The 26,633-nt window shown below is 36.3% G+C and overlaps 1 protein-coding gene across 2 annotated transcripts in view; it reads right to left on the bottom strand.

The window, feature by feature from the left end:
• LOC126469893 (tyrosine-protein phosphatase 99A-like) overlaps nt 1-26,633 on the bottom strand; it is a 483,039-nt gene that overhangs the window by 146,624 nt on the left and 309,782 nt on the right. Inside the window, exons 3-4 of one of the 2 annotated variants that reach the window (XM_050097234.1) lie at nt 22,355-22,635; nt 9,874-10,130 (exon numbers count right to left, since the gene is read on the bottom strand). In XM_050097234.1, coding sequence (XP_049953191.1) covers nt 9,874-10,130; nt 22,355-22,635 — 538 coding nt within the window. The remainder of the gene's footprint in view (nt 1-9,873; nt 10,131-22,354; nt 22,636-26,633) is intronic. The other variant, XM_050097235.1, reaches the window with a different exon arrangement.

Raw genomic sequence — 26,633 nt, 5'->3', positions numbered from 1 at the left:
TTCATCAGTTAAGACAAAGACACACACACACACACACACACACACACACACACACACACACACAGACACACACACACACACACACACACACATAAAAATCCCAACTCCAGCATTTCGGCCCGAGATGCTGGAGTTGACGGCCCTGTGTGTATGAGACGTGCTTTTTGTGTGTGTGTGTGTGTGTGTGTGTGTGTGTGTGTGTGTGTGTGTGTGTGTGGGTGGGTGTGGGTGTGTATGTTTATTGATGAAGGCTGTGGCTGAAAGCTACATGTGAGCATTTTTTAATCATATCTGTCTGCAACTTGAAGCATCTTCTTTACAATAGGTTGCAATCAATCTTTTCCTACATTGTTCATAGTAAAATAAATAATATGACTGCCAACTTTCATGCCTGGAGACATATTCAGTAAAAATTTTCTGTGTGTGTAACCATGTCATGATGTGAAACGCATTAAGGTTTCCTGTGACAATAAACAACTGTCATTCATTGTTCTTCAAGCATATAGCTGGAGTCAACATGTACTTTAATAGGTCTGTTAGCAACTAATTGTATAGGCTGTGTTAACAATTAACTATGATCCTAATTGTAATTATGCGCAATGTAAACAAATCTAATAAAGGAGCAAGTAAGCTACTAGTTTGAAGAAGCTACTGTTCTTCAGATGCAATGAGCAGCTGATCCTTCCCTTCTTCTACAACAACAACAACAACAACTACTACTACTACTACTACTACTACTACTTGGTCGCAACACTTATCTGCATGCTGTTACAATAGAGGCCTATTTACAATGAACATTGTCACTTGTCTCACAACTAATGAGAATTTTCAGTCACTGCAGTTAATAATATAACTTGTACAAAGAGTGACTGCTAAATATTATCTTAATTTGTTATTCCTTTCTTTTTATTTGCTCTGCAGGGATTCTCAGTTATTCACTTTATATCTGATGACAACTCACTGAATACAGAAATCCCACTGGAGACTTACACAAGGAGGCATTGTCTACCTGAAAACCATTTTTGTTTCGTGCATTAATTTGAACATCAGAATTAATCTGAAACTGATTTGCACTATTTGTCCCTGATACCATTAAGCAAGAAATGTGCTGGAAACTGAATGAAAGAATTTGAAGCTATCTGAAGAGGTCTTTGAAAAAAGTGCAGTTATCTACTTTACACAATATTCTTAATGCTCACTGTTTCTTTACACCAGCTGACTTGCTTCAAAAGCTAATTCTGTAAGACAACAGGGAGAGAAAGTAGGCAAAACAAGGTAACATTATTTTCTCTGACTTGGGAGAAACTTCCAAGTGGAAGACATGCTGAACTGGCCTTTTCAATTAATTTGTCAATGTGTTGACACCATTTTAACAGCTGGGCCTCAATGCATTGTATACCATTTAATGTATGGTCATTGCAGTGTATGTCTGGTACCTTTGGTGTACTACTAGTTAATGTGATCTGTGAAATTGATATAATGGTGTTACATTTAAAGTAAATATTAAACCTTATTACATCTCTGTGTCATCATTATGGCGTGGACACTAGGATGAAACACTAAAAATAATTATTAGTTACAATAAAAAGGTTTCTTGTGATAAAAAAGCTATGGCAAAATGTGTACTAAGTATTTCAGTTTCTTACTGGCATGTGAATCAAGGCAAGAAAATGTTAACAGACAATCAAAATTTACATACAATGAAAAATAACTGAACCATATATTTTTTTGTTAAGTCAGTGTTTCTACTTTAGCGGGAAACATCGATTCATTATACAACAGGAAGTAGCTTGTGGTACCTAAATGTATGTCCAACTTTGTATAATGTTGGTATTGCCATGAACACAAAGCTCTACATCCACAACTGTTAGAAGTAAAATCTCCCCGATGTTCTGCATATAATGATTGTTTTTGGGGTCTGGCAAAACATGTATTTACTTATCAGAAACACCTAGAAATCACAAAAACAATTCTGTCTGAATAATATTAAACTTTTCCCAAAGCAAAAACTGTTACGGAGCACTCAGTAGTGGTGATCAGTACTAGCAGCTCTTCTTGAAAATTGTGGTAGGAAACTCGGCCAATCAAGGAACACAGTGAAATCTTTGTGATATGAAGTAGTACGATATGATGACAAATACTGATGGATAACAAATGTAAGACAGAGTTTATCTTATCTGTACTCTGAGATTACAGTAGACTGCTGTAGCAAGAAAGATATCAGAAGTAGAATGATTCTGGCAAAGAATGCTTTCTTAAAAAAAAAAAAAGAGCTCTGTTGATATTCAGTTTTCACATAAGCATAGCATTGTATGGAAGTGACATTCAGACTGCGAAAGTAGAAGAGAAGAAGAAATTGCAAGTCTTTTAAATACAGTAGGGTACCAAAAATTAAGTAGGTACATAAAGTACAAAATGAAGAGCATTTGGGCAGGAGAATTGAGGAAAACAGACTTCTGAAAACCATTTCCATAAGAAGAAGTAGATTAGTGGGATAAGAGGGATTTGTGGCTGGAAAGACGAGTTGAGAGGAAATATTGTAGGGGGAATGCAAGTATCAGAATATGCTAAACATAATTGCAGAGGGTGTTACATATAGTAGCGATGTAGAGAAGAAAAGATTAGCACAATATCTGCAGAAAGGAAAAACATCTTTTTTAAAAAAATCTGTCATAAGTCTGATGCCTTTAGATGGTAAACAAAATGTACAAATGATCAGCTAGATGAACTTTTTTGTGATGTTACTCTGCACAGACTATTGTATTTAATCCTATTTATCAATTGAAGCCATAAAGTCTGAAAATGAGTCCATGGTCATATTTTTGGCACTTTATTTTACAGGTTCGTCTTGATCACATAAATTTTTTCATTTCACTATGACCGGTTTTGGCTGCTGCCATCTTCAGATCATAAAATATTCTACATCTGAATATTTTATGATCTGAAGATAGCAGTAGCTGAAACCAGTCATAGTGAAATGTAAACAAAATTTATGTGACCAAGACGGACCTGTAAAATAAAAATTAACCCTATCATGCATTAAAAGTAGTATCATCTTCTAGCATGCATTAAAAATACTACCATCCGTCAATCATTCTACTGTAGGGCTCCTTTTAATGGTTTATGTTTCATTTGCCAATGGGTTGTAACTTCCGCAAATCTGTTGTGTCTTGGCAACTATTACTTCATTGTTTATTTCTAGACAAAAATTTATAATGGTGAGTTTCCTAGTCATATGATGATGCATAAGGTTTCCAGTTTCTGGTTACAATGACAAGTGCAGTGCTTAAATAGTTTTTCAGCTGTTAGTGATTAAACAGCATAGACATTGAGAAAATCAAATAAAGTTAACAGCACAAAAGAACTGAAATTTACAATTAAAACAACTTATTTAATATATATAAAAACAAGCAAATTAAATAAGTTGTTTTTATTGTGAATTTCAGTTCTTTTGTGCTGTTAACTTTATCTGATTGTCTCAATATCATAAGAAATTACTTACACAGTTGAGATTTATGGTGCATAAGTTTCTTACAAAAATATCACTAAGAACTGAAATAAAATAGGAGAGCAGTAGGAGCTATAAAGATAAGAAGCTACTCTGAAATCTACACCAACTGAAAGTAAGGGAATTATATGTAGATATTCTATTTTTCAATAAAAAAATGGTTCATGACAGTTTGGTAATTTTTATTTAGTATAATGCAGTTTCAGTTTTATGTCCTGGTGGCACAGAGGTAATGAGGGTGCATATGAAAGTTCACACTTCACTGTACTATGTAATTTCTCATAGGTGTCCCCAAATTATTGTCTATTATACAGGAAATCCATTAATGCTCTTTACAATTTCAAAAAATGTGATACAAAGTCAATCTTCTCATCTGATTTGTACTAAGTACTCAGTGGTTATTTAAGTTTTTAATTACATTGTGTCTGTGTGTTTCATGTACCCTATGGATGGATGAGATACTGTGAAATATAGTCTACAAAAATGCCTGTTCCTCAAAGGGAAGTCACTGTGTGTGAAATGGTTTTATTGAAGCCTGCAGACTTAGTGAAACTTCAGAACTAAATATGGAAGAAATCAACCATCATACCATCAGTTTGTGCACGACTCAAGAAGCTTATGGAGACAAGGTCATGTTTGGTAAATGGAGGAGGGGTCAAACAACAATGGAATTTTTATGGATGACAATGCACAATGTCACCAAGCAACAATTGTTTGCAACTGATTCAAAGAACATTCTGGACAGTTAGAGCTAATGATTTGGCCACCCAGATTGCCCAACATGAATCCCATCCACATTTATGGGATATAATCGAGAGGTAAGCTAGTGCACAAAATCCTGCACCCGCAACACTGGCCAAAAGGGAGCTGCATGAACAATGTGATCACGTCTCTATGGATGTTTACAAGAAAACCAGTCAAAAGAGTGACCAAGAATGTGTGTTTGTGTACTGGAGCAGAAAATGAGTGCGACTCAGTTGGTGTTAGGCTGTGGTTGACCACTCAAGTGTGGACTGGTGAATGTGGAGTGTGATGAGAGATATTAATGTTGCAATAGGAGTGCTGCAAGATGGAATAGGGTGCAGAACCCTACCTTGAGTGGTGAAAAGTAGACTCATGGTATAGTGCTGAATGGAATCCATAGTTACCTGGGAATGTAGGCTTTCTCAGCAAATTTCATTAATGGAATTTTCTCGGGTTCTCAGCTGAGTTCTGGCATTCAGTTGTCGCAACATTTTGATGAGTTTCCAACTCATCATTTGGTGGGTAGTTTATGGATAAGAGGAAGGAACTATGTTCAGTAAATGACTCAAGGATCCACGGTTTTCTGTTACTGTGATCAGTTCCCAGGAGAATCTATGAGTTACTAATGGTGTTACTGAAACTTAGTGAAGTTTTAGCAATTAACTAAGTTATGATATAAAGACAGGAATTGCTGGGCAACTATATAATACAGTAGCTTTGAATTCAAATTTAATAACGAAGCTTCATTGTTATTATATATTGATATATCCTTATTAATAATGAGTTTTTACTTTCTGTGAAGTGCTTTCTGGTATTTTGTGTTGTTGCTACATTCCAGTATGTTCTTTAATATCTGTGCATAATAGATGTAAATGAACAGAAGAGCTGTTCAGTTAACTTAGTTTATTGTTGTGCATTTTCTAGCACTGGTATCCCTACAGCTTGTTTATCCTTTCAACGGATGCTGGCTTTCAGGAAATGTGTAGTCACAAGGGCTGATGAGTCACAGTTAGTGAACTACCCTCAACTCACAGGGTCAACATTTATTGTGTGGCTGGTGACCCAATTATTTACAGTTATCAGTGTTCGGTGGGTTAATATTAAAGACAGTTAAAAACAACCAAGTTTATTTAGGTATCTAAGTAAAGTGGTGATATGTCACACATTCAGCTGAAAATAAAGGGGTATGTTGTACTCATACATGACATAGTTAACACAGTCAGTCATTTATTTGAATGTATCAGTTTCCAAAACATGCAGACATGGCAACCGGGTACCCAAGCAACTGTTATGAAAAATCTTATCTACATCTACATCTACATCTACATCTACATCTACAACCATAGTCTGCAAACCACTATGCAGTGCATGGCAAAGGGTGCTTTTCATTGCACCAGTTATTGGGACCTCTTCCCATTCTATTCATCTTGGAGTGCAGGAGGAGTGGCTGTTTAAATGCCTTTGTGTTTGATGCAATTAATATAATCTTGCTTTCAAGATTCCTAGGGGAGCTACACATAGGGGGTTGTAGCATATTCCTAGATTCATCATTTAAAGGTGTTCCTTGAAACTGTCCATAGAATTTCTCCGGATAGTTTGCATCTATCTTCAATACAATTGTACTATTGATGATAAGTGCAAATATGGTACTGAGTCAAATGCTTTTTAGAAACTGAGAAATACTGCGTCTATTTTACTGCTTTGATCCACAGCTTCAGGGTTTCACATGAAACAAGTGCCAGTTCACTTTCCTCAGTGTCTCTGTGACACTCTTCCAAGTGTACATTTTTATATTTCTGAAAATTGAAAGTGGGTTGGCAATCTTTGCATCACTTTTGAATCTTATCGAGCGTTGACTGAATGCTTATGAAGCTTCTTTCAGACAGTACTTGATTACAGATACTACACCATCTGCGTACAATTTGAGGTTACTATTTATATTGTCCACAAGGTCATTAATATACTACATCAACAGCAAAGTACCAACACACTTCCCTGGGGCACATCTGAATTTACCTCTACATCTGCTGTTTACTCTCTGAGTGAGATAACATGTTGTGTCCTTCCTACCAAAAAAGGCTCATTGGTTCATTCCAGTCACTAATTTTGCTGGATACCCAATACAAGTGTACTATTGACAATAAGTGTAAATGTGGTATGGTGTCAAATGCTTTCTAGAAACTGAGAAATACTGCATCTACTTGACTGCCTTGATCCATGGTTTTCAGGGTTTCACTTGACAAAAGTGCGAGTTGGGTTTCACATGATCAATGATTTCAAAATTCGTTCTGGTTGGTAAGGAAGAGGTCATTCTGTTTGAGATGCCTCATTACGTTTGAGCTGAGGATATGTTCTACAGTTCTACAAAAATGGATGTCAAGGATAATGGAAGCATGTTTTATGCATCACTTCTGCTGATCTTCTTGTAAACATGTTTGAAGTGTGTGTCCTTCCAACTACTGGGTGTAGTTTTTTGTTCAGGGGATCTGCAGTAGACTATGGTTACAAGAGGGCCTAACTCAGTCACAGATTTTAGACAGAACCTGTAGGGATTCCATCAGGCTGTTGAACTCCATCAGGCCCTAGAGCTTTATTCAATTTTAGCAATTTCAACTGTTTCTCAACACCATTGACTCTAATATCTATATCACTCCTTTTTGTTGTGAGAATTAAATTGGGACAATAACACTTGGTGCAAGTTGTATAGTATGATGGTCATACATTCTTACTCCACTAGTCTCATGAAGAACATCATGGACAGATGTGTACATGCAAATTTCTGATGCACTCATCAATCAGACGGAGGGCTACTTCCAACAAGGTGGGGAAACTTGTCACATGTCTGCTCACAACATGGCACACATAACATCCTTCTTCAAAGTCAGGGTAAATTTATTATTTGAAGGAGGTTAGGACTATTTCCAAGATCTGTCTCTGAAGTTTTTTCCTGTGGAGTATGCTGAAAGAACATGTGTACCAGAGGAAACTGTGTGCAAATGCTGGCTGATATCTACAGTAACATGCAATGCTACATTGCCCTATTTAGCTACCGCCTGCATTAGTATTGTGTTACATAATTATTTCTTTTTTCTCTAATATTTCAATTTCTTACTAATTTGCTAAAGATTGATTGGGCTCTACCCCAAGAGAATTGTCTTATAATATCAACATAAATGTTTACAGAGATTAGTTTTGTTCCCAGTCTTATATGAAACATTTTCACTTGGGAGTGGGGAATGAAGTAGGGAGAATGTTGGGAAAACAAAAGAGGCTCCCTCCTGGAATTGCAGAGTATGCTGTAAGAATAGTTTGATTGAGGAAAAGGAAAACAAAATCTGTGCTCTTCAGGCATGGTTGGAGAAAGCAAGGAAGGAATTCATTAGGATCAAGGGAGACAGAGGGGAGGAAGCTGACTGGAAACTGGCTTTTGGTAAGAAGATAGAAAGAGAATGCAATCTGATAGTTTTATTATCAACCCTAAAAACAGGTATCTACCACTAGAGAATTAAGAAGAGAAGAGCCTAAGGCAGGACTAAAAAATGTGCACCACACTTCATCCGATGTTAAGAAGTGTAGGAATGTGCAAAGTGTTAGGAAGAAGGAAGTGCTGCTGCTGCAAGACAGTGGCCATGGGTGATGTACAGACCCTCAGTTACATGGAAGTTTAGCAGCAATGTACCACGCCACCAGCATTTTCAAAACAAATGCACAGCTAAGATAGAGGACTTTTTATGTAAGTGTTTTTTAAAAGACCATGTAGTGATAGTGAGTGGAGCAGGAAACAGTCTGGACAGGGATGGGACACGTGACATTGGTGGTGACCTGGACAAGGTAGCTTCCCTGACCTGTGGCACCAATATGCACTTTGTTGAGCTGTTCCAGTGTCATGATCGGCCACAGCTGTGAGACAGCAAGAAAGGGCCATAAGAATAACAATAAAAATAGTAGTTGAGCTCATTGTAAAGATCTGTTCAAAAACAATGGAGATTTTAAGTGCACCATGTGAATACATCTACCAAATAGTTCTACACATAAAAAATAACATAAACTACAGCGAAAACAGCTCTGTCTGTGAGCATGGAGCAAGATTTAGACTGAATTTACATTTAGGAAGAAAGTATAAACATAAAGTTTTAAACAGAATTTTCCACCAAAGAATGAAACTGTACAATAAATTCCCAAGGATATTAAAAAAATTGCTAAAACAAACTAATTTAAAAAGGTAGTTAAAAAAACCTTTTAACCCTACCATTCTGTGCACTGAAGGATTACTTAGATGACACAGTGTAGAGGTTTGGTGTAAAATGTAACACAAATAATAATAATTATAACAGAACATCTAACATTCCACATTACACTTTCACACTATACTTATTTTTTTCTCCTTATCTGGAAAAACTTACTCCCAAAGCTATGCAATTATCATACTAATACCTTAGTCTCTTTCTGAGTTAAACATCTCTCTCATTACAGAGGGATGCCTACTCAGTTTTTCAGGCTAGCAAATCGAAAGTTGTAGTGCACAAAATGGTTGACATAATCTCATAGTGCGCATAAGGTTATGAAACATTGTGTGTGTATTGTGTGTAGTGTGTGCAGTGACCGGTTGAAAAATAAGCACTAGCTTTTTCTAATTACTAAATCACTTCTTTTTAAAGCAGTATTGTATGCTAGGGGTGACGCAAATGAGATAGCACAGTTTTAAACAGAGTGGCCTTGTATTCATAAGTGTGGGGACTCCAGTCTTCACCCGGTCATCCTGATTTAGATTTTCTGTGGTCTCCCTAAACTATTTCAGGCAAATGCCTGAATAATTCCTACCACAAGGCCATGAGTGACTACCTGTCCCATTCTTGTCATTCTAGGCCCATAAGCCTGTAAATGCCTGTATATGTGAGTTATTTTATTTTTGTTGTATGTAAATTGTAATACCAAGACATGTCCAGTATACTTCTAAAAGAGATCTATGGATAAATACTACTACTACCACTACCACCACTACTAGTTTGAAATCTCTAGCGAAGCAGTCACTGTGGATTTTTGCTTAATCAGGTCTCTGATTTAATCAATACACAATAAAGAACACCATACACAATTACTAGAGTACTCCATTTACCTCTCAGAATAAAAAGAAAAGAAAAGGAGTGAGGAAGCTTACAAATACATTAATAACACATAAGCTGGCAAAAATACAAGCACATTACAGTAGCTGAAAATATTTTATAAATGATAGGTAAAAACTGTTTCATCTTGTGTAACAATACATTGAGGCCTTTGCAATTTGGAGCAAATAAAAACTGATATAATTTCTGATATCTGGAAAATATTTAGTGAATCAGGCTCATAAAGAGTGTTGTTCGCATGACAGAAACTAAACTTAAAAATCTTGAAAACTCATGCAGAAGAACTTATGTGTTTATCTATAAGTTCCTGAATACTCACGTGTATGCTGTAAATTTGGAGCTGTACAAATAAATAAAAAAACAAGTAAACTTTATGTAGCATGCATGGCAGTACTTACTGCTATATTGGTTTCCATACTTTTGTAACATTTGGAAATAATTTCCTCATCTAGATCTAAATTTACACATTTAATTTCATTTATTTTATAACCACATTACCTCCAAATTAAGAAACCAACTGCAGTAAATACAAGAGAGCATCCCACACACACTAGGCCAGCAATAACACCAGGACTCAATTCTTCTTCTGTTTCCTCTAGGAATGTCTGCTCTTTGTCACAATTAGGTCGTATTTCCACTTTTTTCAATACAGACTCTTCCCCTCCCAGTATCTGATCCTTGTTGAAGATGCTATGTGATGCTCCTTTGATTTTTATTTCGTAAACAGTATTCGTTGTTAAATTGGGTAGGAACATCTGTTTCAAAAATTGAGAATGAGAACATCAGTAATGTAATCTGGTATTGATCTAATGAAAAACGGTACTGTAATATTCCTCAAATTTTAAACTGTATAAAAAATATTGGCATGTGCTAACATCAAGGCAGTAATGTTTACTCTCTTGGTTTTCTCCCAAACAGAATTTCTGTATGGTTCTTGGGAGAAGGTACAAAACACACATACACACAACTGCTGTTGTCAAGAGTATTAAGTTATGATAATATCAGACAGCAGAATTAATATTATCAATACAGGAAGTGCTAATTTAGACACACATGAAAGAGGCAAGCCACTGTTCATTGGTATTCATAAATCAGATTTGCCCTGAAAACAACTGAAATATTTTCAGTAACATGTGTTTATGTCCCTGTATAAATAGTGATACAATTTTTCTTGTTGCTGATTACAATTTTAATGATATATGTAATGGAATATTCACAATTAAATGATCATAATTCTATAGTGCTGAAAATTAAAGAACTCTCTGCTACAAGTAAATACAGCTAGATTAAAACTTGAGTTACCAAGCAATATCTACATCTACACAGAAATCCACACAACTGCTAGCTTTTGGAACCAGGGGCTGTTCTTCAGGTACATGACAGCAAAGGTTTAAGAAACAATACTAAACAGCAATTAATGAGTTGAGTCACACACATATCATCTCAAGGGGCAACAGAGCCATTCCTTATTAAAAATTGCTAATTAATTATGGGGATTGTTGACATATTTTTACAGCTTCAAGAAATTAAGTGACATTGTGCCTTATATTAAAATGACTTCATACCAGGATTGTGCTGTCCATTGAAAGTTAGTTCATTGTTGGAACTGATAAAAGGCAGCACAGATTTACAGATGTTTTCTTTCACAAGTCATGCAATCATATGTGTCATTTATGTGTAATAACTGTGTCACAACTCAAAATGTATTAATTTTAAGGAGACACATTTAAACATTATGAAGTACTATGAAATTGTTAACTGGTACTCCAAAAAATGAGCTGAGTATGTTGATCTGAAAACATTTCACTCTATAAAGGAATCATGAAAAGATACCTATAATTAAATACAGTCTATTAAGGAGTCTCCTTCAGGCTTAAATATCTTTTGCTATAAGGTGGTTAGTTTAGTTTCATTTAGTTTTTTGCGTATTCCATGGAGCATATTCATGATAACTCGCTATAACATGGAACATGTCAGTAGCTTTATAAAGAAGATGAATTTACTTTACAAAAATATGGCTACATGCTGGCTGTATATATTACAAGAATTTGTCTATCTTCATGTACAGAAAAATTTAATATAGCCCAGCCACATACATACTACCTATTCAGAAATTCATCTAGGGAGTAGAAGTAATTGCCAAGCATAAATGTTTTCCATTTGTTTTTAAAATTTGCATCATCTGCCAGCACCTTTAATTCACAAGGTGATATTTTTAGGAAGTGAAACTGATTCTCTGGAGTTTGTATCAATGTGCCAATATGGTGGTGATGAGAAACTGGAAACAAGTGTTAGTCTCAAAAAGTTGCAATAGCATAGTTAATGCAGCAGCATTATTCAAATACTTTTTGAACATTTCACTGTACTGAGACAATTACTTTTTTGTCTCTATAAATGCTTTTGCAACAAATGTAGCACTTCATTACTGAGTGATGTTAATTTCTTTTTTCTGATGGTGAGTTCAGCAAAATAGGCAAGCGAATTGGGAAGTTAAGATACAAATGAATTGCTTCTTTTGAAGATATCAGTAATTCCGTATATCAACAAAACCATGTTTTGCAGGTTAGTTAGTGCACATAAGGCCCCCAAACCAATCATACTTCTACTGTGCATTGTCTACTACATAGGTGCAACAAAAGAACTATCTTTCAGAATGAAAAGTATTAGTTCACAATGTTCAATATCTGTTTATGGCATAAATTAGTTTTTTTGTACTAGGTAATAATTTTTTTCAATCTATCACATATTATATTGTCCTTTTTCTTTGGTAGTACATACACAATGTATTATTCTCCCTTTTCTTTAAGAAACATGGTAAACACATAATACAAAAATGGATAATCCTATATTCAACATCTCCTTTACATTACTGAGTTACATAATCCATTTGATTTTTTTTTTAATATAAGGAGTGACCAGAGAGTTTCCATTTGAGGGTGTTGCTACAGAGTACATGCAACATAGTGCAATTATTTCAAATTTTGTGATATCTTCAATAACGCTATTTTTATGACATGCACATAGTACCTAAAATTCCAGATACTGAGCCAGAACTTTTACAACTTAACTTTACTATCTATTGTTTAGTTTAGTTTAGTTTATTGAGCACCCGTTTTATCATGTACAATGATATGGGATTTGTCATATGTTACATACAGAAAAAATATGAATAACAACATATTATGTAAAAACTATCAGTGAATAATCTGAATTAAATATATAGGCAAAACAATTATAGCTTACATGATATAAATTTGTAACAATATAGGACACAAATAAGTTACATATATTCTGTGTATAATGGACAGCAACAAGAAACAATGATTATAACACTCTATATTGACAGATTAATTAATTTTTGTGTGTACATAAAAGAGTCTACCCCACAACACAAGTTTGTATATGAGTAACTTATAAGATAGGTGAAGGCACGCTATCTTTCTGAAGAATTCATATATTCACTAACACTGTAAAAACTATTACTGATTAACATTCTTTTGAGTTCACTTTTAAAACTGCTCAGCTGCTGAATCCTTTTTATTTTTAAGGGAAGAGCACTATAGAGAATTTTTGGGTGGTATATTGCACTCTTGTTGTATTGGGCTTTCTTATGCACTTCTCTGTGAAATTCATTACTCTGTCTTGTTGTATAGTCATGGAACTCACTGTTTAAAGAAGAAAACTGGGGGTGAGACTTCAGAAAGCATATACTTTCATAGATGTAAATGGATGGAAGAGTCATGATTTTATATTCCTTGAAAATTTCCCTACATGGATCTCTAGGTGCAGCTCCTTTTATGATTCTTATCGCTCGTTTTTGAATAATAAAGGAGCGTTTTGCCTGACTTGAATTGCCCCAAAATATGACACCATATCGCAAAAGACTATGCATAAATGCATAATATGTCTTCCTTTGGTTATCTAGAATCCATTAGTATAGTTAGTTTAGTTTGCCTAAAAGCTATGCTAAATCACAAAACATCAGTAATTTCAGATTTTGTTGTCATTGTTCATTACTAAACATACCCGATTACTGGCTTCCTGAAAAGGTAGATGAAAAATATATATAAATCAAGGAAACATCCACCCATACAGCTAATGACAAAAATATGTTAGCAACATTTCCAATGATTTAGTTTCGAGTTACTAGCTTCTTTAGTAAAAACATTTCTATTGAAACTGAATCCCATATTTAGACATACTAGCCAGAATAATTAAATAGAAACTACTGTTGTATCTAAAAATTCTTTTTAAAACAGATCTCCCTCTAGTATTAATTTGCACAGAAATGTAAATCTTTCATTGTAATTTGTGAAAGTCTAGTACACAACAATAGCTAAAGTCAGGTCTCATTATTGTAAATCTATTGAAGAAGTATGTTGGAAGCTATTTTAAGTCAGTTTGTAGTGAGTTTGAATAGACCAAGACCTAAGTTCAATGATACCAGGAAATGTACTGCAGATAATGTAATTTATTTTATAAGTCCGAAAATGTAACATGTTTTATCTAAATTTTGTGTCCGGAAGTTCGCTTTATAATTTAGCAACTGTTTTAAATGATTACTTGGGCAGTGAATGTATAATTGATATCATGGACTATGTCAAACTTCATTAACACACACTGTTCCAATAGGGTCAGACAGTGAAATGTGATATTTCCACATGATAATAACTGTGCAGATAGCATTTATTTTCATTTGACTATTAGATCTTAAAGACAGCGTATTAAGAGTACAAATCTGTGACTCTCTTAATAATTTGCTTGCCACCTGTGAACTTTTCTCAATAGTTACTTCAGTGTTAGGCTAATGCATTCTAATAATCTCATTACAGATCATCAGTTGAGTCTAGTATGTCGCTAGCTGATTATCTGTACACAATTTAAGTAAATGATACTCAATTTGGACATAAATACTTGATAATTTGGTGATCAAAGTGTAAGTCAAGTATTTGAACTCGAAACTTGGTATGGACCATACCATTTAAAATTGCCTACTTTCAAACACCAACTTTTCAGCCATATTTGATGGAGGCGCAGCTACTGAGAGTATATTTGTACAGGTAACAGTTATGCTATGAAGTATGAATGAGGTGTGCTCGCTTTTGTGAATGTGTGTGCATTTTCTTACATGTCATTTTTATGGTGAGGAGCAACTGATCCTTTTCATAATACTGTCGATATTCCAACCTCAGGTTTCCATTGTTTGAACATGTAGTTTCATTTTCGTCATTCTCTTGAACATTATTCTTTCATAATCATTTCACACTTTTTGCCTGAACTCCTTAGTTTCTTTAAAATTTTCCTATATTCCTACATTTTATATCCTATTTAGTAACTCATCAGAATAATGATACTTCAAATGCAGTCTCTTTCACAAGAATCAGAACAGATCACTAGAGTAATGCTCCAATGATTACTTTTTCAGTGCTGAGATATCTACAGTTTTGTTAACTTACAGCATTGTCTGACATCCTCTTGGGGTATGTATATCCATTTGCAAACTAACTCATCACAGTCATTAGCATATTAGACACAACTAGCATATTGTTGTGGTGGTCACAAAGAACTTGTATGTGTGCTGTAGGGGCACATGAAATCTCTGTTTTCCTGTGACTATTTGCCTGGCAACAGTCAGCAGCATTTTCTCAACTGAAGCATATTATGAGTTTAACAGTTCACTATCTGAATAACAATCATGGTGCTAAGCTTTAATGAGTTACTATTATGTGACATGTAATTTGTATCTTATGAAAGCACGTCAAGAAGGTTGAATTCCCAGGTCGGTGCCACTTCCCCATAAAGTTAACCTTTATTTTTGAAACACTGGGTAGTGTTGAACTTTAAGAACCAATTCAACAACTGAATAATACATTTCTGTTTCAAAAAACAATGAAAGGCCAAAAACTGAGTGTGTACCTTATGTGACCACAAATAGTGTTTGGGAAACCTTTCACATCACTGTTTGGTTTGGACTCAAAATTAACTTGAGGATATATTTAATTAATAAAACGACTATAAATATGTTATATGAACAGTTGTAAGATGGATCCAATAGAACACTTACCATTACTTCATGTATGTCACATGCTGAAATCATACAATATTGCTTCAAAGAAAAGTATTTTACCTTTTACGCTTATACAGAAACTAAACTCTTATGCAGATGTTGTCCTACATTTTGAACCAACCAATGTGATGTGCATGACTGAAGGTACTTGGTATTTCTAACCATCCCTTTCACGTACACGTAGAAAAAAGAATCACTGCCTAAATGCATGTGTTCATACTGAAATTAATCTAAATGTCTTTGTGGTCCCTATGAGAGCAATACATAGGGAGCAAAAGTATATTTCCACAGTCCCCAGTTAATACTGGCTCCTGCAACTTTGTAAGTAGGCTTTCGCAAGGTAGTTGGTACCCATCTTCAAATGTCTAACAGTTGAGGTTTTTGAGCATTTCCGTGACACTCTCCTGCGAGTCAAACAAACAGGTGACCACACAAGATGCGCTTATTGGTATGCATTCAGTATCTCCCATTTGCCCTATTTAGCATGAGTCCCATACACTCTAGCAGTATTCTGTGACAGATCACACGAGTGTTTCATAATAATCTCCTTTGTAGACTGACTGCATTTTTCCAGTATCCTACCAATGAATGAGATCACTTTATTTCATCCTCACAGGGTCACTGTAGCTGTGCAGGTGTAACAGTGCATACTGTATGTGTGCTCTGTATCGCTGAAGCAGAACTGGTTTGAGAGCAAGTAATAATCTCAGTTTTGTTTATCCGCCTACTGATAACTTGTGCCTCAACTATTTAGCAATTTGCTACCTTTACGCCTAAAATTAATTTTTTAGAGATGGCCCATTATCTTATACCAGGTATAAATGTACTTTGATGTAAGTAGCTCAAAATTGATTTTCAGTTGTATATTGTTCAAAAAATGTGTGACATTAAGTAACATGGATACACCTTCAAAATTAGAATGATATTTATACAAACAATCTATAGAAATTGACATATTGTCTTAGTTTGTAATGGTAGAGAAAGCCTGTATGTCACAGTTTGAAGCTCTACAGAGGCTCCTGCACACTGTAAGAAAAGACACACAAAAAGTGAACAGACAAGACTGCTGCATTTCTACCTAGGAATCCTCAGAACTCAGCTCAATCTCCTCTTTCTCTATTTCCTTTCCCCCATTTGCTTAAAAACTTCATATTTGAGGATAATTGTAAGTCCTTTGATGTGGGTGGAGGGGTGAAAGTGATGTGTTCTGTAAGGTTCCATACTTAAATACTGTTCTGAATCAGATGAACAACTATAGTCCGTGTAAAAAGGGTCAGGTCCATCCTAGTGCTTCTTTACGTAAGCACTGTTTCACGGTTTCGGTGATGTAGCTGTTGCAGACGTGACAGAACAACACTCTCACATTATGTTTTTGTCAGCAATCACTACATATTGTGAGATATGGTGTTACAGGTTTAACGCAGAACATAATATCAACTGAGCTATAGTAGAGTCAATGAAAGGTCACAGACAGCTGGCAGTGCTGTTACCAGCTTTCAACTTTGAAATGTAAATGGCTGCAGGCTAAAGCAATAGTTGTCTATAGAGGTGCAACAACTTCAAGTTATCACCATAGAGACATATACAAAATTGCGTTATGTGATCGGTTGAGGTACATGTACAAAGCAGCAGTGCCAAACCCACTGCAGTGCTCTTCTTTCTCTGACTCTGCTATAGCTGAAATGCTTCATCATCGTGACCAAGGAAAGCAAAACAGGTGAGAACCAACTAAAAACAATACTGCTTTGTTTCTTCAATGCAGTGAGATAGCCCACCACAAATTTGTTACACAATATAATAAAATAAGCATCATTACTGTCTTCTAAGATTGAAATGACTGTGTGAGCCACAGCAGAAAAAATGACTTACAATGTGGAGTTCGAAAGATTGGCCCTATCACCCACACAGTATTGAGTGTTAGAGAGTTATTGCCCAAAAACAAGGTTGACAATGGTTTGCCCATACACCCTACTCTTTCTGTCTAGCCCCCACCCCCATTACTTTTTCCTGTCCCTACAATAGAAAAGGACCTGAAAAGGGAGGATTTTCAGAACATAGAGGAGGTGGAGGTGCTGAACATATCAAACAGTACTTGCATAAACAAGCACTCTCCCCAAACTGATGCTTCAATATGGATGATGGATGATAAGCTGATTCAAAACAATGTAACACTGTAACAGAGACACCAGTCAAGAGAATCCTCTGTCAACAAGCAAGATATTCTACTTCCTTTCTGATCCCTATTTAAATTCTGATATCTGGATCATGAAGATTAGTGATTTAACAATGGAAGGAATGGCACAAAGAACAGCCTCTCTGGAGAATAGAAATGTGGCAGAAATGCAAATGCCAAAGGTAGAATGTGAACTGTAGGAAACACTTGCAGGATTTAGCAGTAAAAAATGAGTTCCAAATGTGAATATTCCATTGTTCATGCTCATTTGGAATGTAAATTTAAGTGACCATGTAAGGTTCTTGCTTATGTGTATCTCATAGATATATGAGGGCCATAGTTTATGATGATGTCTAAGTCATTCTCTGCTGCACATTTCCCATGGATAATGGGAAAGGAGGGGGGGGGGGGAGGGGTACTGTCTTAACATACTTAGAAAGCCTGTTTTGGTAATAAAATTATAGTTCACATGTATTTTTTGTCTGCTTTGTACATTATGCATAAAAACAATTAATTCCAGCAATGGTCCACGCCTGTAATCCACCCATTTGATATTACATAACTTTTGTTCACATTTGACACATTTTATTTTCTACTTTTCATTGCTCGTTGATTAGTCAATGAGCATTAGCCATTTATGTGGTCTACTGAAAGGCTAGTTGTCTATCTTTTTGTGTATATTGAGTTTATTTTGAGAATACTGAACTTCTAATTTTTTCTGCAGGAGAGCTATTTCAGTTTTTCTACAAAACGAAGGAGTTGTGTAACACATTGTTTATAGATTAGGATATGTGTCTTTTTAACAAAATGGTTACCCAGCATACATCTGTCATAGGAATGTATTGGGATGCATCACCTGTGGCCAAGGGATGGTTGCACTCAGATGCCAATTAGTTACTGGCCTCTCAGTCTGCCAATTCAATTGCTTTGAAAGTGGTTGGTCTTCAACCACTACTCTCATTCAGATCAGGTACCTCCCATGTAAGCCAGTGGTATCTGATATTGGAGAGCAAGTCTGCCTCTGGGAAGGTTCAGTGAGCATAAAGATTGCTACTGCCCAACGTCATCGTTTATCCTAACATAAGAATCTCTCTCCACAATGTCAATGGAAAGTCGCAGGATTTGAGGATACAGTACACCAGTACCCAACGTTCTTGCCAGAAGGCAGCACAAGGCAGAGGCATGCTATGTAAGAAGAGGAGGAGGAGGAGGAGGAGGAGGTGGTGGTGGTGGTGTTGGAGGCATGTGGGGGGGGGGGGGGGGGGGGGGGGAGGTCATTTCACCAATAACTCCATAGGTTACTAACATATAAGCAAATAATTTGGTTATGATATTATGAGACACATTATTGAAGATTAATTTTGAGATATGGGTGAGCTTTATGAGACACTGGCACTTAGTGAAGAGGAGTCTGAAGTTAGAATCATTTCATTTATTTGGTCTATTTTGATTCATTATTTACTTAATTAGTATACTGAATACAAGGCAAGAGTTGGGAATGGTTCAGAATGGCATGTACTGTAATGTTGTGAGGTACATGATGGAGTAGTCAGTCATTTGATAAATAACTGAAGAGAAATAATTGCTGAAGTGACTCCAAAGGCAAAGTTTTGCATCTGAAACTGTATGTAAAGTTTTTGAGTACCCCTTGTGGATCTTGTTGTGGACTGACAAGGACCAACATTCAACTACAGCTTGCTGTGAAGTTTGTGTCATTTTGAATATGGACAGGAAATTCAGAAGAAGCATAGACCAAAACTGACAAAAAAGTCAGATACTTTTTGTCGGTAACCCTACTTCATATTGTTCCTTCTAGAGGAAGCTGAAATATTGGCTAGGGTGGTGGAGGTTCTATTGAGATAGTATTTGTCTAATCAAATTAACTTGCCAGGACTTTTAATGTGTCTTAAATTGTTTTCACTAATGGACACTCATTCATTTGCTTTTGTGTGGGTTTGTGTCTTTACTCTGTAAAGTTGGTGTTGATATTTTTCAGTCCAGAGATCAGAGATTAGTGACTGCAATCACTGGATGGGTAATTCAAAACTGTGAAGTAGTTTATGAAATCTGACTCAGTGTTTGAATCTGGATCTGGAATTGAATGGCAGTATTCAAGTAATTATAATCACAACAAGTAATTTAGAAGGAGATGAATATGTCACCTCATAAGTCATACCAAGGTTAGATTCAGATGGAAGGCAAGATTTATCACAGTTAGGTGACTCATGAAAATTCTGGTGCTGAGAAAACCTAACAGCAACAGAAAAAAGAGGAATAATAATAATACACAATCTTTTTTCTTAGTTAAACAATTCGTTCATAAGCTGGTCTGCTGTGCATCTGACTGGTGATAAAGTATTTCTAACTTCTTATAATACAAATATGTGAGGACAGATAATTGAAACATTTGATCAGCTGAATTCTGTTTTGATGTTATACTTGTGAAGATGTACTAGTGATTATCTACAGAAAATTACTGTTGCCATTGTTTTAATTATGGTTACATTTTAGCTTCTGCAAGGAACAGGAAGCATACATAGAATTCATAATCAAAGAAGAAACATTTTTGATTGATGTACTCCTATAACAATTGTTTTATTTAAAAGTAATGTCATATCTATGCAAAAATGACCATTTACCCTGACAAATGGAGTTACGTGTTCTATTGCTACTAAAACACTTGGGAAAGAAATAAAACTAATTTGTCCAACAAATTAATTCATAATATTAAGGTAATGCTTTCATTACCTTAATGTTATGACTTAATTATTTTATGTTTCAACATATAAAACAGTAACTACCAACTCAAGTTTCAGTATATCTGAACATCTTGTAATATCAATGATTGTCAATTTTGTTACTGTAAAAAATGAATATCAGTAAAAATTTAATGTATAAAAATACTTTATATTTATATGTAAAACATTTTAATCTATTTCTGTTAAAAATAAATTTAATCTACATGCATGTATAGGGTAGACACACAGCCTGTTGCAAAGCTAGATCACTGAAGGTTTTCTGCTACACACTAAAACAATATGTGTAGGAAACTAATGACTGTTTTTATAGGATAGTCTCATGAAGTCAACAACACTTATGTCTACTTAAACATTCCTGTTTGTTTTAAACATGGTATAGTTATCTTATCATCTCATCATTGTGTGTCAGCCCACGGAAAATTTCTATATCACATTCTACATGTAATTCAAGAAATTATTAACAAGATTAGTAGAAATACAGTAGAAGAAACTGCAAGTAGTTCAAGCCCATGGAAATCTTTCTCATAACATGGGCTATTAAACACCATGAGGAAATGTACATCCACTTCCGCTGGTGATGGAGAGAAAAAGGGAGTATGCACAATCACTGTAAGTTTGAAGCTATATTTTTCTTCTTATTGATGCTGAGTCATTATCAGTTGCAAATGAGACTGCATGAAATTGCACGTCGAAGTATGTCGTCATGTACTGTGCTGCTATATAGTATTTACAGTTTCAACTAGACAGCGTTGTCCATCAGATTAAGTCAAATGTTGTTTCTTGAAAAGGTTTGGGCACAGCTAAATAACTGTACAACACAAATAAATATCTCAACAAATGCTGAAGAAAAATTGTAAAGTCTTCAAAATTTTTGCTATCAAGTCAAGGATAAATTATGAACAGGCATCAGACCTTCTTATGATGTGAAAAAACAACTGTTCGTCAATTTTATTTGTACTAAATTATGCTGTAACCAGAGCACATACTTGAGGAAATAGTTGTTTGTATTTTTAAAATTTATAAGTTAACTTCAGAAAATATTCAATTGATTCAATGAGTCATATTAACTTCATCAAACTATCTCACTGAGAGAATACTAACAAAAAGAGTGGGCACTTCAGTGTAATCACCTTATAGTAGTTCATGAGTAGATTTTCATTATAGTTTGTAGAACTTAGAATCCACATCACATGCTTTACAGTTAAGATTAAACTGCTCCTGCCTTACTTCCCAATGGTCTGTCATGTTTATAGATGTTTCAGTTAATGTTCCTTTAGTAACACTGAACAGACGAAGGGGGAACATAATATCCAGCAACAGTGCACTTTGTTTCTGCTTTACGAAACCACACAAAATTGTTTTGGCATCTATGGTCTTATTTAGAATTTTTTGAGTATAATGGCATCCATGTTTATAGTCTGCTTAGTCCTGGTAGAGCATTTACAAACATAATAACAATAGCCATTATTACTTCCATTATGTAACACTGGAAGTCCATCAAGAAGCCACATTCATGACACAAAAACATTGGTGACATTTCTTGAACTGCACTTCTCTACCAAATAGGCCTAGCAAAGGTTCATAAGATGTGGCACCTAGGATAGAATGCCCTCACTCAAAAATATCTCTCTTACATCTGAACACGTAATTTATAAACAGAAACTTTTTAATGTCTCACATATTAACATTGTTTCAATGCCACAAGACTGTAAAAACAGTCTGATTGGACCAAAATTTTCCATCCTAGATAAAATTGCTATGGTAGTAGATGCAAATGTTACAGATCAATTAAATTTAAGAAAATATTTGTTTTATTACACAACTGTAAAATCATGTCGACATTTTTTTCTTCCACGTTACCAACAGGTCAGTTTCAAAATTGACTAATTCACTAATGAGAAACAATGAATTATGTTATGAATGTTTCATTGTGGACACAATTCAACACTGAGCAAGAATTTAACTAAGGTAGAAACATACCATAGTTTCTAGATGCTCCTTTGATGTCTGCGTCATTATTTCTTTGTAGTCACTTGAGAACTCATCACGGTACAAAATATAATAGTAGTCAATGGTGTTGTAGAATTCTGTAGGCCTTTCCCACTGTAGGTATATTGTGTCATGTGAATGGCAGGTTACATTCAAAATTTGTGGAGCACTTGGCCCTTTCACATCTGTTTTGTGGTATATTGCTGCAGATGGTTCTCCTTCGTATTTCCCAGTAAACGCTTTCAGCCATATCTTGTAATCTGTGAACGGCTCTGCAACAAAAAAAAAAGTGTCACCCGAGTACACCACTAGCTAAGGAAAATCACATTACATGTTTTCCACTGCACCGATGTTTTTAAGGTGGAAATATTGTAAGAGAGTGATTACTGATCTTCAGCATGATGTTACTACCATTTTACTGACAAATTGTACAATTGTAGCTTCCAGAAGTGCTTTATTCTGTGTATGCTTTCTAGGTTTCAAATGTGTCTGTTGATGTTGCAGTTACTACTAAACATATGGCGACTGTCTTTCATTGTGGCACTCGTGAATTTTGAGTCAAAAATTTGTCTTCTGCTGCCACATTTATGGAAAAAAACAATCTGCTGTACATACTTCTGTGGATGTTTCCACTGCAATTAACATACTTTGGCCTACATTTAGGTTACTTCTGTGCTACTACTCCATGCCTGCCTCAATGCTTCAGTTCTTCTCACATTTATTCTTCACAAAACTATGTTTTATGGACTTTTATGAGAAAGTTTCAAGGCGTACATTTGAATCAGGAATATATTTAAAGTTTCCTGTTGTTCTGTTACCAGCATTGGATAATAGTGATGTGTGTATTATTACTGGTGACAAGTACAAATTTTGGAATATCTGAGTTAAGACACAATCCCCGACATAAACAAATTCAGATTGACTTTGATACATCGTAGCTTTGTAAATCTTTACGTATCAGTATTTAAAATTAGATTTGTACTTGTAAAGCCACAGCAACATTAATAACAAATGGCACATAACAGCAGCACAATCCACCTTCTTACTACATTTGGGTTTATTATCAGTTGCCTATAACATCCGTACATGTGTCCTAATTTCACAGATTTATATTACCTCAGTCGATAAATGAATCACAGACCAAAAGTTTTGTTGGCGATCTCTACAGAAAAGGTATACTTTCCTAACACACTACCAGTGAGCCACAGTCTGCAGCTTTCCTTTATTTCGATTGTGTTGCTATGGTAGTAGATGCAAATATCTGACAGCTTTAAAACCAACGGAAGCGTGTGACTCATACACTGTAAGAAGTTATCATTTAATCTCATTCAATCACGAGCTCAAGTGCGGTCACGCAGTGTTGAAGAGGTGTTCAGGAGAACTGGGTCTTCCTGGGGTGCTGGTTGATTGTTTTATTTCCAAGAAATGTAGCACGCAGAGACACGCATTGTTATTGAGTCGCGCAAATTTCAGTTATATCGACAGACTGGATGGACTGCTAGTGTTCTATTGTTTCGTTAAACGCTACGGGCTGAAGGAGCAATGGAGTTACAACTTGGATGGGAGTACTTCCGTGCGACGATGTTTAGGATTGAATGCAACACTATTTGGAATGACTTCAGCAGGCTCTTGGTGACTCTTGAGATCCAATCAGCAGCAGTATGTAAGATCTTGCATTATAATTTCCGATTTTAAAAAACTCTGCAGTCGTTGGATATGGCGCAGTCTGGCGCCTAAGCAGGCAAACTCCGCGCGTTGAATGCCGCCAGCAAATGACAGAACAATTAGATTCCGGACTATTAAAAGCAGTATTTATCATCACAATTGGTGATGAAAGACGGCTGTACCAGTTTGGACCTGAAACGGTGCTACTCCCGTATGTTCCAGCTTTCCTAAAAGGAGCCCACCCAGCTAAAGTGAATTAGGGTGTGGTGTGTGAGGAAAAGAATGCTGGGCGCATTCGTTTCGGCAAGTGATCACATCGCTACCACTGCGCGGATGAACGCAAGACAGTAACTTCAATTACGTACATTGGTATTTGCTTGGCCACGCCCTTGTAATGCGTCACGGAGAAACGTCCAAAATCATTTTTCTGCGTGATTCTGCTCCATGAAAACACCGCACCAGCTGTGAGACTTCAGTTTCTCCCGGAGTATAAAATGTTCAAATAACTTACGGGAATGAAGCCAGGTGATATCGTCTACAACCGCCGATATTTTGACTGGCGTAAACCCTGTCATTTTCAATCCAAAACTGTAAGAAAGCAAGCACTGTGCATGGGAATTTAAAACCTCGGTTTGCAGAGCAATTCCAGAAGATAGCACAATGGCGAAGTGTGAACGTTTCCGTGGCTTCGAGTTAAATACTATATCTCGACATTTTATGACTAATCTCACAAAGAAAAAGCTTCTGACGATGAAGATTTAGATTGTTTTTAAACTACGTCCTGATGCTGCAGAGGAGATAGGAGGGAGGCATGTCATGTGTTGACTAGGGCACGCCCACACAAGGGTAATATAGCAGCAGCTGAGAGAGCTGTTTTACATTCACTTAAGAGTTGATCCGGATGTTGTTATTCTATCTTTGGGCACGGGCATGCTATGGTTGTTTTGGACAAGCAAGATTATGTTCAAATGATGCAGTGTTTGTTATCTGATTCAGGATATGGCAGTATCGGTGCTGACCCCACAAAAAGTGTTGAGAGAAAGACTAACAGCCTCCTGAAGGAAAGTTCCTTAATTCTTATTGTGCTCTTCCCCTTAAGTTATATGGCCTTTCAAAGACCCACAAGAAAGGGGGCTCCTCTTAGGCCGATTGTAGCATTGGTGCTCCGACATATCACGTAGCAAGACAGTAGTAGGTCGGTATTGAAAATGGCTCTGACAAGGGAACCTCCCCATCGCACCCCCTCAGTTTTAGTTATAAGTTGGCAAAGTGGATAGACCTTGGAAAACTGAACACAGATCGATCGAGAAAACAGGAAGAAGTTGTGTGGAACTATGAAAAAATAAGCAAAATATACAAACTGGGTTGTCCATGTGGAAGATAGGCAATATCATGGACAGTTTAAGCTCAGGAGCGCCTTGGTCCCGTGGTTAGCGTGACCAGCTGCGGAACGATAGGTCCTTGGTTCTAATCTTCCCTCGAGTGAAAACTTTAACATTTTATTTTCAGTTTATGTGACAAACTCATATGTTTTCATCACTTTTTTGGGAGTGATTATCACATCCACAAGAAAACCTAAATCGGGCAAGGTAGAAGAATCTTTTTAGCCATTCGCCAAGTGTACTAGTTAGGTGGGTCGACAACATATTCCTGTCATGTGGCGCACATGCCGTCACCAGTGTCGTATAGAATATATCAGACGTGTTTTCCTGCGGAGGAATCGGTTGACCTATGACCTTGCGATCAAATGTTTTAGGTTCCCATTGGAGAGGCACGTCCTTTCGTCAACTAATCGCACGGTTTTACCGTGCGGTCGCAAAACACAGACACTAAACTTATTACAGTGAACAGAGACGTCAATGAACGAACGGACAGATCATAACTTTGCGAAAATAAAGAAAGTAAACTTTCCACTCGAGGGAAGATTTGAACTAAAGACCTCCGTTCCGCAGCTGGTCACGCTAACCACGGGACCACGGCGCTCCTGAGCTCACAGTGTCCTTGATATTGCATATCTTGCGCATGGACTACTCAGTTTGTATATTTTGCTTATTTTTTCACAGTTCCACATAACTTCTTCCTGTTTTCTCGATTGATCTGTGTTCAGTTTTTCAAGGCCTATCCACTGTGCCAACGTATAACTAAATCTGAGGGGGGTGCGATGGGGATGAGCACTATGGGACTTAACATCTACGGTCATCAGTCCCCTAGAACTTAGAACTACTTAAACCTAACTAACCTAAGGACAGCACACAACACCCAGTCATCACGAGGCAGAGAAAATCTCTGACCCCGCCGGGAATCGAACCCGGGCGTGGGAAGCGAGAACGCTACCGCCCGACCACGAGCTGCGGACAGGTCGGTGTGATCACCACACTAAGAGCTCTGCGGATTTCTTACGACAATTTGAGGGAATACGGTTGAATGACTCTGACATTCTCTCCTCAATCGCGTTCCTATTACTGGCTCGTTGCGGTTAATTAAGGTTAGGTTTGGTACTGAATTAAAAAATCTGTTTCGACATGTGTTGGCTTCCACTTACTTTTCATTCAGTGACTAGTACTATGAGCAGACGATGGGAAGCCCGTTGTCACGTATTATTGGC

Source organism: Schistocerca serialis, chromosome 3, assembly GCF_023864345.2.
Source record: "Schistocerca serialis cubense isolate TAMUIC-IGC-003099 chromosome 3, iqSchSeri2.2, whole genome shotgun sequence".
Classification (NCBI taxonomy): domain Eukaryota; kingdom Metazoa; phylum Arthropoda; class Insecta; order Orthoptera; family Acrididae; genus Schistocerca; species Schistocerca serialis.
Note: the sequence above shows the minus strand (reverse complement) of the source record. Positions and strands in the feature narration are given on the sequence as shown.